This window comes from Cajanus cajan, chromosome 10, assembly GCF_000230855.2.
Source record: "Cajanus cajan strain Asha chromosome 10, NIPB_CcT2T_4, whole genome shotgun sequence".
Classification (NCBI taxonomy): Eukaryota; Viridiplantae; Streptophyta; class Magnoliopsida; order Fabales; family Fabaceae; genus Cajanus; species Cajanus cajan.
The window spans coordinates 43,429,263-43,447,570 of NC_138526.1; the positions used below are offsets into that span (position 1 = coordinate 43,429,263).

At 37.6% G+C, this 18,308-nt stretch overlaps 3 protein-coding genes across 3 annotated transcripts; all 3 read left to right on the plus strand.

Moving 5' to 3' along the window:
* LOC109817635 (coumaroyl-CoA:anthocyanidin 3-O-glucoside-6''-O-coumaroyltransferase 1) lies at positions 1-1,682 on the plus strand. The gene has a single exon (XM_020382954.3). The coding sequence runs from the start codon at positions 87-89 to the stop codon at positions 1,503-1,505; it is 1,419 nt and encodes a 472-aa protein (XP_020238543.1). The 5' UTR covers positions 1-86; the 3' UTR covers positions 1,506-1,682.
* A 3,170-nt stretch (positions 1,683-4,852) lies between these two features.
* LOC109796477 (uncharacterized) lies at positions 4,853-6,556 on the plus strand. Its single transcript, XM_083064885.1, has one exon. The coding sequence runs from the start codon at positions 4,853-4,855 to the stop codon at positions 6,554-6,556; it is 1,704 nt and encodes a 567-aa protein (XP_082921011.1).
* A 1,285-nt stretch (positions 6,557-7,841) lies between these two features.
* LOC145952654 (uncharacterized) lies at positions 7,842-13,647 on the plus strand. Its single transcript, XM_083065505.1, has 4 exons — positions 7,842-10,593; positions 10,679-10,787; positions 10,908-12,419; positions 12,570-13,647. Exons 1-3 carry the CDS (start codon positions 10,561-10,563, stop codon positions 11,099-11,101), a joined length of 336 nt encoding a protein of 111 aa, XP_082921631.1. The 5' UTR covers positions 7,842-10,560; the 3' UTR covers positions 11,102-12,419; positions 12,570-13,647.
* The last annotated feature ends 4,661 nt before the right edge of the window (positions 13,648-18,308 follow it).

Sequence of the window (18,308 nt, forward strand, 5' to 3'; positions counted from 1 at the left end):
AAACCAAGAGGATATATATGAATGCCTCTCTTCAATAACCTTGCATCTCATCAATCATCATCATATCTCGTATATTGTTTGAACAAATGGCAGAGCCTAGTGCACATAAGCTTGTTGAGAAATCTGAGGTTACTCCAGCAGTGACAACAACCACCTCTCTTCCCCTCACATTCCTTGATTTGCCTTTGACAGGTCCTATTTATGTGAGACGCCAATTCTTCTATCACTTTTCCCACCCAACACACATTTTCTACCAAACTACACTTCCCTCTCTCAAACACTCTCTCTCTCTTACACTTGAACGTTTCTTCCCTCTTGCTGGAAATCTCCTCTGTCCTCCACCACCCCACAAGCCCTTCATTCGTTGCACCGATCATGACTCTGTCACCTTAACCATCATCGAGTCCAGAGATGATTTCAACCATCTTTCCTCAAACCACCCCAAAAGTCTCAAGGACTTGGATCACTTGGTTCCAAAGTTAACATGCACAAACACGCATGATGGCAAGTTCGTTTTCCCATTGTTGGCCTTGCAAGTCACGGTTTTCCCCAACCGTGGCCTTTGCATAGCCATCACTTATTGCCACATGATGGATGATAGGTGTTGCAGCCATTTCATGAAGTCTTGGTCTTCCATCTGTCTAAGCGGTGGCGTTGACTTGACACTTGTGGAGAAGTCTCCACCTTGCTTTGATAGGGAAGTGTTGAAGGACCCCAAGGGACTCGAGGCTATTTTCTTGGGAAACTATTTTGAAGAGAGGTCAACTTGGAAGGACAAACTCGTAGGTAAGACAACCACTACTTCTGAGATTTCCACTGGAAATAATGAAGATTATGCCAAAGCAACAATTGTGTTTGGAAGAGATGATATCGAGGGGCTGAAAAGATATGTGCTGAATCAGAGGAAAGAAAAAGATGAATTCAAAGCACCACAATATCTATCAAAATTTGTGGTGACGTGTGCTTTCGTGTGGGTTAGCTTAGTGAAAGCAAAACATAGAGATGATGATAATGATGAAGAAGGAGAAGAGGTCAAAGAGGAGTACTTTCGTTTTGCAGCAGATTGTAGAGATCGCTTTGAGTATCCTGTACCGGCAACATACTTCGGAAATTGCTTAACAAAATGTTATGCAGTGCTCAAGAGAAAGGAGCTCAAGGGAGAAGGTGGTTTTTTGAAGGCGGTGAAGGCTATTGCAAGAGCAATAACTGATATGAAAACTGAACCTCTTAAAGGTGCAGAAAATTGGAGGGCATTATTGAGGAAGATATCTGTATTGGGAAATACGGTACTAGTTACAGGGTCACCTAACTTCACTGTTTATGAGACTGATTTTGGGTTTGGAAAACCTACCAAAGTCGAGATGGTACATTCCCCTAAGTGCATGTCTCTTGCTGAAAGTGGGGACAAAGAAGGAGGATTAGAGCTTGGCTTGGTTTTTAGAAGTGGGGAATTTGAATATTTCATTTCTGTCATCGAGCGAGGACTCGCAACATTAAAATCCTAAATGATTGTGTATGTTGTTTCCTATTGTGCTTTCTTATTAACTCATTAGACATGTAGTGTGCGATTCAGTAAAGGACAACATGGGGGGTTGCTACTTTTTTATTTGACGGTGGTAGTGATGGTGGTGAAAGCATGTTCAGTATGCATGGGACTTGGAATAAAAATTTCTTTTCTCGCATCTTGTTTTCATTTTGAGCTTAAATATTGTTGTACCACCACCGAGGTCTACCGAGGTCATACCGAGATCCTAATATGACATATCGGCCAGTGTAAGTTGACTTAAACCCTGAGATCAACGAAACCAATATCTCGATATATAAACAACATCAAATATATAACACGTGCCAATAATGATCGACCTAACCATAATTAACTCACCTCGGACAACTGCTATGGCGGTTACATCGGAAAACCGCACAACCCAGGTAAACGATAAGAATGAGAATACACAATGGATGAGGACTAACTTGATCGTCGGAGTCCTTTTTGCAGGTACATCCAAGACGCCCGAGCAAGGAGACCGGAGAGAAGGAATTCAACTCATCAATCAACTTCGTACAATCTCGGCTAGGCTCAGCAAGGGAGATGACTTATTCGAGTTAGGAAGACGACCTGATTCGTGTAAGTACATTTGGCGCTAGAAGGAGGGCCTGATAAAACTTTTCCTCCTTCACCCTTATGGTTTCAAACCGAAGCCAGACCAACAGAGCAACAAGCATACCTCGCCCAAATACACCCACTATGGAAGATAACCATGCCTTACGACGGTTACTTGAACAAATTGAATTAATGCAGCAACAACATGCGGCGGCGATGGAAAACCTTCGAAAACAGCACGAAGCCGACTTACAACAGTTACGCGCTGAACAAGCCGCGTTCCGAGCTCAATGGCAACAAAATCCACCACCACCATACACTCACCATGCTAGCCATGCTCCACCAACCACGGAAGAATATCAGTCTTATCCTGATCCTACGTACCCTCCTCAACCCAGCCGAACTCACCGATCCGCGCAAACCCACATCACCCGCCCTGATCATGATCCTCTTTCCACTCGACGACATCCCTTCGTTGATGGAATAATGGAAGTTCCCTTCCAAATACTTGGAAGCCATTAAATATCGACAGATATGATGGAACTACTGATCCCGATGAACACATTGATGCGTATGTTACCCAGATTAACCTGTACACAAATGACGATGCCATTATGTGTCGCGTGTTCCCAACTTCACTCAAAGGAGCCGCTCTCAGTTGGTACACACAACTACCATCCAGATCAGTAGACAATTTCGATACCTTGGTCCGCCTTTTCTCTGCCCAATACGCTACCAGCAGACCTCATCATATCACCTCGGCAACGCTGTCCAATTTGCGACAACAGGATGATGAATCCCTCAGGCATTTTATGGAGCGATTTGCTAACGTTTGCATCAAAATCCGAAACCTTAATCCTGAAGTCGCCCTCCATTCCATGCTGATGGCACTTAAACCTGGACCCTTCGTTGACAGTCTTTGCCGACACCAACCAGCCACCATGGATGAACTTCGAGCACGCGCTGCCAGATATATTCAGATGGAAGAGCATGCTGAGTTTCGTAACCATATCCGAGATGACCTCGCTGCCAAAGGGGAGTCTAGTACCAGGGAGAAGTCCAAAACTCATTTCGACCAGAGATCAAAAAGACCTCGTCAGTCACGAGGTCCCAGGTATGAATTTTATACCCCTCTTAATGCTCCTCGTATTAATATTTTAGAGGAAGCTAACCATGCAGATTTGATCTCTCTACCTCCACCCGCGCACAACTCGGCCAATGCCACAAGAGCAAGCATTGCCGCTATCACCGAAATTACGGGCATACAACAGAGGAGTGTTGGAGTCTCAAAGACCGCATAGAAGAACTTATCCAGGCTGGTCACCTCGGGCAATATATCCAACGCGAACAGACTTCTCATGGAGGCTTTCGAGGACGTGGTAGAGGATGCGACCGACATCCAGGCCGATATCAAGGGCGCTATCCAAATTACCAAGGCCGATCTGAGCACCACAATTACCACCAAACCAATGCCCATGAGGAAAGCAAACCAAGTGCAAATAGCGCCGACCCACAACACGCTGATAAATCCTCTGAGGGGAACAACATACGTGGCGTTATCAACACTATTGCTGGCGGGTTTGCTGGAGGAGGAAGTTCTAATTCTGCTCGAAAGCGGCATCTCCGCAATGTCCACAATGTTGACAACTGCTCCAATTCAGAATTTAAGCCAGACATAAGCCTAAACCAAAATGATCCAATGGTCATCTCGGTCGAAGTAGCCAACTGGGAAGTTCAGAAGACATTAATTGATCAAGGCAGCTCTGCCGATGTGCTATATTGGCCAACTTTCTTAAAGCTTGATATTCCTCACAGCATGATCCAACCACACTCTGAGCCTCTTGTAGGCTTCGCAGGTGAGCGAGTCCATACTCGCGGGTTTATTGAATTACTAACCTCTTTTGGTACAGCTTCGAATTCGAGAAGGGTGTTGGTGAAATATCTCTTAGTTGATGCCATGACTTCTTACAACATCCTTATCGGAAGACCGACAATGAACCAGTTGAGAGCTGTAGTATCTACACCTCATTTGACCATGAAATTCCCGGGGACTAATGGACAAATCATAGCTATCAAAGTCAATCAACAGTTAGCAAGGAAATGTTACGCCGAAAGTCTCAAGATCACTCCCACCAAACCTCAACTCGGAACGACAAGTTCAACCACAGTGGCCCATCTTGACAAGAACGAAATGGTCGAGCTGGATCCCCGAGTTGACATGTATGACCACCGACCTAGTCCTGTTGATGATTTGCTAGAGTTCCAAATTGGTAAAAGGCCGGGACAATGCACCAAAATCGAAAAGCACACAGAGCCCGAGCTCCGAGGTAAAATCATGTCAATTTTAATTGAAAATGCTGACCTTTTTGCCTGGAGCAGTGCAGATATGCCAGGGATAGACCCCAGTTTTATTTGCCACAAATTAGCCATTTACAGAGAAGAAAAGCCAATATCTCAGAAGAAAAGAAAGATTGGTAGCGAGAGAAGAGAAGCTGTTAAAATTGAGACTCAAAAAATTGTTAAATGCCAGGATTCATCAGAGAGATTACATACACCACTTGGCTAGCTAATGTCGTAATGGTCAAGAAATCTAACGGCAAGTGGCGTATGTGTGTTGACTATACAGATCTGAATAAAGCCTGTCCAAAAGATGCATACCCTTTACCTAGTATTGACAAATTGGTGGATGGAGCCTCGGGTTATGCTATGCTGAGCTTCCTAGATGCCTACTCAGGTTATAACTAGATCCTTATGTATGCCCCAGATGAAGAGTACACTGCTTTTATCACAGAACAAGCCAACTACTGCTATCATGTCATGCCATTTGGACTTAAGAATGCTGGAGCAACATATCAGAGACTAATGGACAAGGTCTTCGTTGACCAGATCGGCTGCAATCTTGAGGTTTGCGTTGATGACATGGTCATCAAAATGAAGTCAGCCGTAGATCACACCCAAGACCTCGAGGAGATCCTCCAACAAGTCAGAAAGCATAACATGAGATTAAATCCTGAAAAATGTGTTTTTGGAGTTCAAGGTGGGAAATTTTTAGGATTTATGATTACTTGCCGAGGGATAGAAGCAAATCCAGACAAGTGTCAGGCGTTGATCAACATGAGGAGCCCCCAAAATCATAAAGAAGTACAGAGGTTGGCGGGCAGGCTCGCTAGTTTATCTCGGTTCATCCCCAAGATGGCAGAAAAGGCCAAGCCTATTTTTAGCTTGCTCAAGAAACCCAAGGATTTTTGCTGGGATGCCCGATGTGAACAAGCTTTTTCGGGTTTCAAAAGTTTTCTGAGTTCACCTCCTATACTAACCAAACCTCAGGATCGTGCTGATCTCTTGTTGTACCTTGTCGTTGCCGATAATGCAATCAGTGCAACACTTATGCAAGCCGATGGTAAGAAACAAATTCCCATTTACTTTATCAGTCGTGTTTTGCAGGCAACCGAGCAGAGGTATCAAACTATTGAGAAACTGATCTTAGCCTTGATAACCTCGGCTCGCCGGCTCCGGCCGTACTTCCAAAGTCATCAAATTATGGTCAAGACTGACTATCCCATCAAACAGATACTTCAGAAGCCTGATCTTGCAGGTCGGATGACAGCTTGGTCAATCGAACTATCTGAATACGGAATCAAGTATGAAAGCCGAGGAGCGTTGAAAGCACAATGTCTTGCCGATTTCATAGCCGAGCTCACCCCTAGCGTCCCATTGGAAGATCAATGTTGGATTTTACACGTCGATGGCTCGTCTAATACCAAAGGTAGTGGTGCCGGAATTATCCTTGAAGGCCTTGATGATATGATGCTTGAACTTGCAATTAAGTTTGATTTCCGAGCTACTAACAACCAGGCAGAGTATGAAGCTCTACTTGCAGGTTTAAGGCTCGTAAAAGATGTTGGTGTTAAGAAGCTCAGATGTTGTAGCGATTCCAAATTAATTACCGAGCAAGTCGGAGGAAGCTACCAAACAAAAGAACCTCAGCTGCAAAGGTACAACCTTATGGTGTCTCATTTGACCTCTTCTTTTGACCATTTTCAGATCGAACATGTCCCAAGAGCACACAATGTTAGAGCTGACCTCTTCTCCAAGTTAGCCAACACCAAACGTCCAGGCCAACACAAAACAATTATCCAGGAGACAATTAGCGCACCAAGCTATGATTCTGTAGCAGTTTTGGCTAACAATCCTGGTCAGTCCAGTTGGATGTTAAGCATTTGGAAATATCTCATAGACGGTACTTTACCAAGTGACAAAGTTGAGGCTTCAAAGGTCAAAGCCAAATCTTGCCATTTCACACTCGAAGCTGGTGAGTTGGTCAAAAGGGGATTCTCAGTCCCCCTTTTAAAGTGCCTTACCTCGGATCAAGCTGAGTACGTAATGGACGAGATCCATAGAGGCATTTGTGGCATGCATTCTAGAGCTCGGTCCATGGCTGCAAGGGTGGTCTGAGCTGGCTACTATTGGCCAACTATGAGATCGGATTGTAAAGCATATGTACAAAAATGTCAAGCTTGTCAGAAATTTGGCAACCTGCATCAGTTACCCGCAACAGCACTACACTCAATGCAATCAGCGTGGCCCTTTGCGTGGTGGGGTATGGACATACTCGATCCTTTCCCAATTGCCAAAGGCCAATTGAAATTTTTGGTTGTAGGGATTGATTATTTCACAAAGTGGATTGAAGCTGAACCTTTAGCTCGGATTACAGCAACCAACGTGCAGCGGTTCACGTGGAAGAAAATCATTTGCAGGTATGGCCTACCTCAAGCAATCACCACAAACAATGGCAAGCAATTTGTAGATAAAAATTTTGAGCAATTCTTGAAGCAACTCGGAATCAAGCATAAAGTCACCTCAGTAGAACACCCACAAACAAATGGCCAAGCTGAGGCAGCAAATAAAGTGATTCTCCGTGAACTCAAGAAGAGGCTAGGATCTTCTAAAGGAGAGTGGGTTGAAGAGTTATCTAGTGTTCTGTGGGCATATCATTGCACGCGACAGACCACCACTCAAGAAACTCCCTATAGGTTGACCTATGGCTCCGATGCAATGATACCCGTTGAAGTTGGCGAGCCGAGTCACAAAAGATTAACATTTACCGAGTCCCAAAATGGAGAACAGCTGAGCTTGGACAGAGATTTACTTGATGAAACAAGGGAGCATGCCCGAGTTCAAGAAGAAGCATGCAAACTTCGAGCATCACGGAGGTACAACTCGAAGCTCAAACCGAGATCCTTTCATGAGGGCGATCTCATCTTGAGGGCCACAGGCGACGCTAGGAAAGATACCTCAGCAAGAAAGTTCGCAGCCAATTGGGAGGGTCCTTTTCGCATCCTAGAATGCCTACAAAATAGAGCGTATAGACTAGCCGAGCTCAGTGGCAAAGTTCTTCCTAGAACTTGGAACGCCACCCATTTGAAATTTTATTTCAGTTGAAATGTGTAAACCCAGGTAATGTACTCTTTTTCCTACTTCAGTCTTTTTTCCCAGTAAAAAAGAAGGGTTTTGGCTGAAGAGGTTTTAACGAGGCATACCTAAGGTCAACCTGAGAGATGTAATGCACATATAACTCAATATTACAAGTTCTCTCTTCTTCCAATTTTATTTCTTCTCTTTTATTGCCTTCCAATTTTTTCAATTCGCGCTTTAACTTGTTGCTAACTCTTAATTCATTACACTTAAAAATTGGCCAAATCTGAGCCGATACTACAAGAAAAATACAAAATAGCGACCGAAATTAGCGACCGAAATTTATCGGTCGCTATTTTGCGACCGAATTAGCGACCGAATAATTTAGCGACTGATTTAGCGACCGAATTTGATCAGTCGCTGTTTTGCGACGGAATTAGCGACGGATTTTATCGGTAGCAATAAAATCAGTCGCTAAATCAGTCGCTGTTTAATTTTGTTTCATGGGAATGTAGTTTGCGACGAAATTAGCGACCAATTTTGAAAAGATTATCAAAAAATTGCGACCGAATTTAATTCGGTCGCTAATACTAAACTTTTGAAATTTTTAGCGACCGATTAAATTTCGGTAGCTAAACAATACAAACAAACTTAGCGACCGAATTAAAATCGGTCGCTAAATTTTTTTATTAAATTTTATGAATAGACTAAAATTACACTTTTCATTAAAGTTGCACAGCCAGGTTTCAATCCTGGGTCCTATGGGTAACCATGGGCCAACTACGAAACCGCTACGCTAGTTTGATTCATTGATATATTACTGAAAGTAATTATATATATATATATATAATACAGAAGCTTATAATTTTTATTATCTTATAATTTAATATTAGATTTCTTTTAATTATAAAATATAATAAATAAAATCTAAAATCTGTATCAGTTTCTTTGACAAAAATATTTAATTAAATTTTAAAAAATATTTAATTATAATCTTTTGATTTAATACTGGATTTGTTTTGATTATAATATTTTAATGTGTTTTATTTGAAATATCAGTTAAAATATTTTATTATTTTTTCATTTTAATTTATTGTAAAATAATTAGAATATTTAATTTAGTATCATTAAAAAAATAATCATTATAAGATTTAATTTATTTAATTTCATTATTTATTATAATTTTTTTAGTCACTGTATTGATAAAAAAATATTTTTAATTAAAATATATTTTAAAATTTTAATTAATTTATTATCATTCACTTACTTTATTAAAAAGTGATAAAATATAATTTATTTTCAATTAATTTAATAAAATAAAAACTTTAAAATATATATTTAAAATCTGTAATAATTTCTTAAATACAAATATTTAATTAATTTTAATATATACTAAGTTTAATATTAGAAAATTTATTAAGATTTTAGTTATAATTTTTATTATCTTTTGATTTAATATTAGATTTCTTTTGATTATAAAACATAGTAAATAAAATCTAAAATCTAAAAATATTTAATTAATTTTAATATATAATAAATTTAATATCGAATTATTTATTATGATTTGAATTATAATTTTTATAATCTTTTTGATTTAATATTAGATATGTTTTGATTGTAAAATATAATAAATAAAATCTAAAATTTGTAGCAATTTTTTTATACAAATATTTAATATCAGAATATTTATTATAATTTTAGTTATGATTTTTATAATCTTTTAATTTAATACTGGATTTTTTTTTATTATAATATTTTAATGTGTTTTATTTGAAATATCAGTTAAAATATTTTATTATTTTTTCATTTTAATTTATTGTAAAATAATTAGAATATTTAATTTAGTATCATTAAAAAAATAATCATTATAAGATTTAGTTTATTTAATTTCATTATTTATTAAAAAGTGATAAAATATAATTTATTTTCAATTAATTTAATAAAATAAAAACTTTAAAATATATATTTAAAATCTGTAATAATTTCTTAAATACAAATATTTAATTAATTTTAATATATACTAAAAAAAATGTTCTTAATTTTTTTTTCAATTTATGTTTTTAGACTAAAATTTTTATTTAGTTTTAGTCTTTGAATTTTTTTTTAATAAACATGTCAAAATTTAAAATGTTAACAGTAGAAAAAATTAAGTAGTAAAAAATCTATATAATTCCTCTTTTTTTGTTATTATCATTAAAATTATTGAGATTGCATTGTTTTTAGTTTCTACCTAATTAATTAAGGTATTTCTACTTAAGGTTATTCTTATAAAAGTAATTAATGCCACAAATAATTTGGAAAATGTCTTATAAAAAGGATTAAGAAAGTTGTAGTGGAGCGTTTTTTACGAATAAAGGTTGAAATATATGAATTTTATTTTTAATTCTTATAGTGAAAAATATTTCATTTTAGCACTTAATCATATTATTTTTCAATTCTTTTTAATTTTTATATCATTATAAAATTTATCTTTTAGTTCCTATAATAAATAGGTGACAGAGATTAAAAGAGAAAAAAATATGTATAAATGACTAAAATTGTTTTTAATTGTAGAAATTGAAAAATAAAATTTATAAAATTATTAAATAGGTATTTAAATCTTATAAAAGTGATTAGGGTAGTATAACACAATTATGGACAATGAATGAGTGCTTGGGTACAAAGGGGGCATGGGCTTTCGACCCAAATCATGAAAAAACTTAAACCCTAACTCTCCCTCTCTTTCTCTTTTTCGTCTTCTGGTAATCCCTCTCTTTCTCTTTTTGCATCTTCAAGCCCGATTGCATCGTAATGCGGCTCCAAGACGTGGACTCGTCAGGTTCGTTCGTGAAGCCGTTGGCGAGGCGCTGTTCACGGAGCAGGACCAGAACGCCCAGGCCAGCGTGGTGCTGTGTCTCACTTTCGCGATCGACGGAGCTCCAAATCCCTGGTTGGTGGTGTCGCTGAGCAGCGACAATTGGTCAACGCGGAAGGTCGCGACGGAGGCTCTCGTGGTTGTTGCCAATGTGGAGAGGGAGTTCTTGTCGGAGTTCAAGGCTGAGTATATGAAGGTTTTCGAGAATCGACATTTTGATAAGGTTTGTTGTTGTTATTGGCGGTGAATGGTGATATTTATTTATGGTAATTTGGAAGTGAATTGAGAGTGCGTGGTGTTTGGTTTAGGTAAAGTTAGTCCGAGACGTTATGAATCAGATGTTGGAAGCGCGGAAGCAGATTCCTGATGCTTCTGATGAAGTTTTGCCGCCTCCTAAATCACAATCTTCTTCCATAGGTATTTGAATTGCTTTTGCCGTTTTGGTTGTTTTGATGTTCAATAGATTCATTAAAATTTAAAAGTATTAGGTGTTTGTTTAAGTCTCCTGATATGACATTGTTACCCCTTTAATTGCAGTGAACGTGCAGCCTTTGTCTGGGTCTCCTGCAAACTTTCATGTTTATACTGCATTGCTAAAACCTCATGATAGAATCATGGCACTTGATCTTCCTCATGGTGGCCATCTTTCTCATGGAGATCAGGTACTTTCAAGTTTGAACTTCCACCATTCATTTCATCTTTATAATACATTTATATGTATATATATATAAAGGAACAGATTACTATGGTGGAAGTGGTGGCGGTGGATATGGCAATTATGGTGGAGGCTATGGTCAAGGTGTAACGAGTGCTTGGGATTAGATTAGTGTCGCGTCACTAATTCATTCTCACATTGATTGTATATAAATTTCAGACTTTAATGGTGAAAAGCTGTACTCAACCATGTCTTGTCTGAATCCATGCATTCCCTTGTCCTTACTACATGAAATCTTTTATCATAGGAAAGATTTACAATTGGCTTGGTTTTGCTGGTTTAGGCAAATAAGGTGGAGAAATGCTGCATTTGGAGAAGACAAAATCTGTAAGCAACTCAAAAATTTCTGACTGGATGACTTGTTTGAGAGTCTATAGAAGTGTGTGAGGTTGTAAACAGATTGGATGGAAGAGAACAATGAGCAAATATTACTGAGTTTAAATGGTGAGTAATGCTGTTATGTATTTTTTAGGGTCCTTAGCCTTTGACAGTTAAGTCAGGAGGAGTTATCCCCTATTAGCATGCACATATTATTGATTTGATTATTCTATCAACTAAACTTTCTACGCTTAATTGCCTAATCTTGTCTTTCCTTTACTAGAAGTATCCATTAAATCAGTTCCCTCTCCGAGTGACTTGACTTAAAATATTTGGTATACACAAACATTATAAGCTCATTAATTATTTTTTTTTCTAATGTTTATTACGGAACTTAATCCAACTTCTGAGACTGAATAAGGTTTGATGAAAAAAGAAATTGTCATCATGTCTCACACAACTTTTATTTTATTTTTAATTTTTTTTAATCTTGTTTTAACATATTTTCCAATCATTTGCATGTAATTTGAATTTGAATAAGAATTACTTAATAATTAATCAAGATGCTACATTTTTGTCATCAGTCTCCTTAGTCACAATTTAGATGTGTTTGTGGGATGAATTTAGAAAAATTTATCCTAAATTTTATCTAATGTTTTGATAGAAATATTTACTTAAACCTGGGTTTTATCTAACTAAAACTCGATACTATATTAGACAGGCTGCGTTTACTTGATTTGATTAGTCGACATAATATATATTGATTTGATTAGGCTGGGTTTTATCTTTATAGTAACCTATCGTATGACAATCGATTTAAACTGTTTACGTTTCCAAGATAAGATCTGTTAATTGTTTTTTAATTCATGTCACCCTTTTTAGTCATCTCAAGGTTTTTGTGATGGGAAAATCTTGAAATGTAGTTGGAGAAATTGGCTACACTCTTCAGGCCAAAGCTGATTGTTGCTGGAGCTAGTGCTTATGCGCGCCTATATGATTATGAACGTGTACGCAAGGTAATATGCATACACAAGTATACCGTACAGGATGATTTTATAAATTGATTGTATGTTAGGATTTTTTTTACTTTTACCTTTTACTTTGAATGATTGTATTTATAATTTTATATGGAAGTCCCAAGGTTAAATTCGTGAAGCATATTACAGGTTTGCGATAAGCAGAAAGCTATATTATTGGTAGATATGGCACACATCAGTGGATTGGTCGCAGCTGAGAAAATTTGTTCCTTATTCAACTCGTGTGATTCATGTAGCCAACCTCATTTATTAAGATAAGGCTATAGTTGTTACTCTGTTTTTTTGTTTTTCTGTTTGGTGTAGAAACTTGTGATTTTGTGTATATTATTTCAATCTCTGTAAAGCCACTATTAGATTGACTTTAGTGGTTCTATGATGTTCTGCTTGCTAACAAGTTACAATATTTTTATCATTTGTTTTTTGGGGTTACACTTCAGTTGGGAATAATAATAATTTTTTCTAGAGCTTCTTTATTTTACTTGTTTCAGGATATTTTATTGTATTTGACTATTACTTTGTTCAAGTTTAAACGTTTTATGTTATTGTGTTTTTAGCATACTATATTGACATACTTATATTTTATTTAGTTTTCACTATAATATAAATTTTCTTCGATAAGATTTTGTCTTTTAGTATGTTCTAGTTTATTATTATAAATTGTGTAATAAATATATTATTAATTTCATATTCGTTAACAGGTATAAATTTATAACTAAAAAAGAATTTAAAAATACTGGTATATTTTAGCGACCGAAATTATTTGTAGCTAATTCAAGTTATTAGCGACCGAAATAGTGACCAAAATAATTGGTAGCTATTTCAAATTTTTAGCGACCGAAATAGCGACCGATTTTATCCGTACCTATTTCAGTTTTTTAGCGACCGAAATAGCGACCGACTTTATCCGTACCTATTTCAATTTTTTTAGCGACCGATTTTATCCGTACCTATTCCAGTTTTTTAGCGACTGAAATAGCGACCGATTTTATCCATAGCTATTTCAGTTTTTTAGCGACCGATTTAGCGACTGATTTATAAAATGTTTTTATTAAATAAATACAAAAAATAGCGACGGAAATTGCTACCAAAAAATTCGGTCGCAAAATTGGTCTCTAGAAGTTAGGAGACCAAAATTTTAGCGACGGATTTTTATTGGCTAGCGACTGATTTTTCGGTCGCTAAATTGCGACGGAAAAAATTTCGGTCGCTATTTCAAATAGCGACCAGGGTTTTAGCGACGGATTTTTTTCGGTCGCTATTTCGGTCGCTAAATGAAATAGCGACTGAATTTACCTAAATAGCGACCGATTTTGGTGGTCGCTAAAACTTGATTTTTTTGTAGTATGTTAACGAATTCGTCCAAATCTGGGTCGACGTTATCTTTAATTCGAAAGTTAGCTAAGTCTGAGCCAACGTCATTCAACTCGGCCAAGTTTGAGCCAATAATGAACATCTGAGTCGATATCATCTGTGACTCGAAACTCGGCCAAGTCTGAGCCGATAATGAATAAATTCACCCAAATCTGGGTCGATGTTATCTTTAATTCAAAACTTGGCCAAATTTGAGCCAATGTTATTCAACTTGTCCAAGTATGAGTCGAGGTTAATTTCAACTTGAAACTTGGCCAAATTTGAGCCAATGTTATTCAACTCGTCCAAGTATGAGTCGAGGTTAATTTCAATTTGAAACTTGGTCAAGTTTGAGTCAATATTAATCAAGTATTATTAACCTTGGTCATTAATTTCTAGATGACATTAATCAAGATTTCAAAATTGGCCAAATTTGAGCCATTAGCCAAGTTTTGAGCAATAATTCAGCCAAGTTTGAGCAATAATTCCGTTCAGTTCATAATATGGCCAAGTTTGAGTCGAGCTTTCTGAATTATTTATGATTTAGCCACCAAATTTATGTTGATCCTATTTTATCCATATATTAGATAAATCGTTCACGTAAGAGCCAATTTCATCACTTTCAACACAAGTTATTTGCCTTAGTCTTAATTCACGACATGACCAAGTTTGAGTCAAATCTGGGCATAGCAATGTAAATAATATTCAAAACTTCACAAGATTGTCAGCAATTACATAAAGTGCCTATGAATACGTTGGCAAGCAATAGTAAAGTAAGCATAAATCCTACATGCAAAATACCCTAATATCCATTAAATTAGCAAAGCTATTCAGTATTCTCTTCGCCGCTTATATCATCAGGGATGTCGTCTTCATTAACAAGTTCTCCTTTGGAAACATCCTTGGCGATATGAACCTCTTTTAAGTCAACATTTGGGGCAATGCACTTCACCTGTTGCAAGGCTTTAGAAAATCCCTTCTTGTGTTCTGCGACTACTTCATACTCGGTAGCCTCCATCTCTTTCTTTAGCCTCTTATTCTCACTCTCCATTTCCTGAATCTTCCTCACATTAGCAGCAATAACGTCTTGACAGGCTTTATTCTTCTTGTAAAGCTCCACCATCTCGCCTTTTAAGCTCTGCATATTCCCCTCATGCTCCTTTGCTTTCCTTTCCAACGTCTTCACAGCCTCTGCTTGGACTTCTTTTTCTTTTTCTAAGGTACTCACCTTCTTTAACAGGTCCTCCACCTTAGCCGCATATGTCCTATTCGATCTCACAGAAATCTCAAATGCCTTTGAGTTTTCCTCCAACTTTTCCTTTAAACTACCAACCTCAGCATTTAGTGACCCAACCTGGGCGTTCTCGATCCTCAGCTTGGACATCAGTGCAACATTTTTATCCCACTTTTTCTTCCAATGATCTACCACAGCGATAGATCTTTGCAAAAACACTTGCACGGAATCTAAACCTTGGACATGACCAACCTTTTCAATTAGAGCCTTATCAGCAATATAGGCTGGATCTTCCTTATAAAATGACTCTGCAGTCAACTCGGCATTCCAAAAGGACTTCACGTCGGGTGACATGCTCACATGATCTAACCTCGATAATGGATTCTCGGTATCATATCTCTGATGTAGTGACCTCGGCCGATTTTTGGTTGGCCCCCCATGCGGAGTAGGCGAAGTCACACCGAGTTCAACAATTGAGGCCTCCAAATTCGACACCAACTGTTCCGGTGACTCAGGAATTTGTGCGTTTGAAGGCTACAAATGACCAATTTGAAATTAGGATAATAACAGGAATCATACCTTTTCTTTCATGTAATATCTAATAACAACGAGAAACACACCTTTTTCCTTCTCTAAATCAATCACAGGAATGGTCGTGTCTTTCTCAACATCTTTCTTCGGAGCACTCGAGCTCACAATGTGGGCAGCAATCTCGGGCTTCTCCCTAATCACATCGTCAGCAATCTTATGCTCCTTGGCTTTTAGCTCTTCACTTCCTACCTTCTGTTTTTTCACTTTCGGCTTCGGAGGAGCAGTATCAGGAATCTCTTCTATATTGAATTTTCCCTTCAATTCGCACCACTTACTCCTCCCCATGATACCTACATCAGCCAACATAACATTATGTTAAAATCAATCCAAGATATATTTAACCGTTATCGACATTATAATTATAACTTACTTTCTAAATCCTTTTGAGGATTCTTTGATCCAGCAAGCACTAAAATTGATTTGCTTTCTAAAGGCCGAGGTAGCTTTTGCAATTTTTCTATATCTTCCACCTCGGAGGGGGTTAATTCCAAACCTTCCGAACCGGAAAATTTAATAGGTTGAGATTGCCAGTAGAACGGGAATCTCGGCCTCCCATTCAAGAAAAACACACAATCTAAATTCGGATCACTACACGTAGACCGAATTTTGACGAATTCCTGTTTGAAGTTCTTGTATGATTGCGTGAATATTTGGAACAATCCTCCCCCCTTTGAACTCCCACTTAGTGAAACCCAACCAAACGGGCTCTCCTAACTTTATTTGATAAAAGTGCATAAATCTCGACAAACTTACTTCGATCCCTAATACTGAACACAATATTTGAAATGCACGCAAGAAACCCCAACTATTAGGGTGCAGTTGACTTGGTGCTATATTTACCTTTTCCAAAAACGAACACTCAAATGGTGTGAATGGCATTAGAACACCTAAATCTTTAAACACGTACTAATACATATATACACCGGGAGCCACACTTGACCCTTCGAAGTACACACGCTCCTCAGACGAACAGGGTTCTATTAAGATTTGCTCTAGCATAGGGGGCACACAGAACTTTAGGTGATGCTGCAAAACACTCACGCCCATTAAATACCCAAACCCGCTGCCATACTGACCAACATCAGCCCTCACCCATTCGTACCCAGATGCTACAATTATGGGATGAGAATCTTTCCGATTGTTCCCCCCCTCTTTTTCGAACTTTCGTCTCCTCCACCTCCACCATTTTACCTTTTCCCTTACCACCTTTCATCCCACCCTCACCCAGAAACTTAAGCCTATGGAATGCGTATAGGCCGTAGCCAAAACTTAAACGCAACGCAGCAGGGCTAAGGGAATACCTGACAATGACAACGCTTTACCCACGGAGACGTTGCTTTCACGTTTCCCCTTCTAGCACTTCCCTAAAAGCATACGAATGTTTACGTCTATGCACAAATCCCTTTATAATAGCATTCTTACATCCCTCCAAAACCCAAGCGTTTCCTTTAAACCTCACACATCCCCACACGCCTGTCGTTTCGTATTTGACACCCATTTATTGCAACCCATCACCTTCCAACACGTGCACTGAAACGACACGACCCTTTAGACGCCAGCTGTCATTACTTAAACACTGTGTATGTACCACCACCGAGGTCCACCGAGGTCATACCGAGATCCTAATATGACATATCGGCCAGTGTAAGTTGACTTAAACCCTAAGATCAACGAAAGCGATATCTCAATATATAAACAACATCAAATATATAACACGTGCCAATAATGATCGACCTAACCATAATTAACTCACCTCGGACAACTGCTATGGTGGTTACATCGGAAAACCGCACAACCCAGGTAAACGATAAGAATGAGAATACACAATGGATGAGGACTAACTTGATCGTCGGAGTCCTTTTTGTAGGTACATCCGAGACGCCCGAGCAAGGAGACCAGAGAGAAGGAATTCAACTCATCAATCAACTTCGTACAATCTCAACAAGGAAGACGACTTATTCGAGTTAGGAAGACGACCTGATTCGTGTAAGTACAATTATTGTTAGAGAAATGATTTGATTATAACTTAGGATAAAGACAGAGAAGAGATAAGTATTGCAAATACAATAGATGAAATGATGTGATACAAATGAGAAATAAAAAAAGTAATTAGTCTTGATAATGATAAGATGTACACCACTCTTATACTGACACCTGTACAAGTTGAGCAATATTACACAATCTTTGCAGCGACATGCTCTTCGAAATGGAATTGTATGATTAACGCAGAACAGAAGGAAAATGAAGGTAACCATGATGCGAAAGACTTGGATGAATACTGGCTTAATTGGATTTGTAGCAGATTGTCGTGATCATCCAGAATTTCTACTACCAATTCATAATGTTAAATGTCACCATGTTATTAAAAATATTAATATCTTTTATTTAATTTAAATAATTTTTGAATATCTTAAACTTTAGAGTTTTATTTTTATCAAAATAAATATAAAAATTAGTTTTATTTATTCTTTAAGTTTAATATATTTTTTATGCTTTTGTTACTATCTTAGATACATAAAAGATAAGAACGAATAAGGGATTAGTTAAGGATTCAAATTAAGTGCATGTTTGTTTCCGCATTCTGTGATAAATTTTCACGTTTAAATCTTATATTTATGCAGAAGTTACTAGGAATTGTTTCTGTTTCATTTGAGAAATCACGTTACAAAATTTAATTCAAACACGCACTAAGA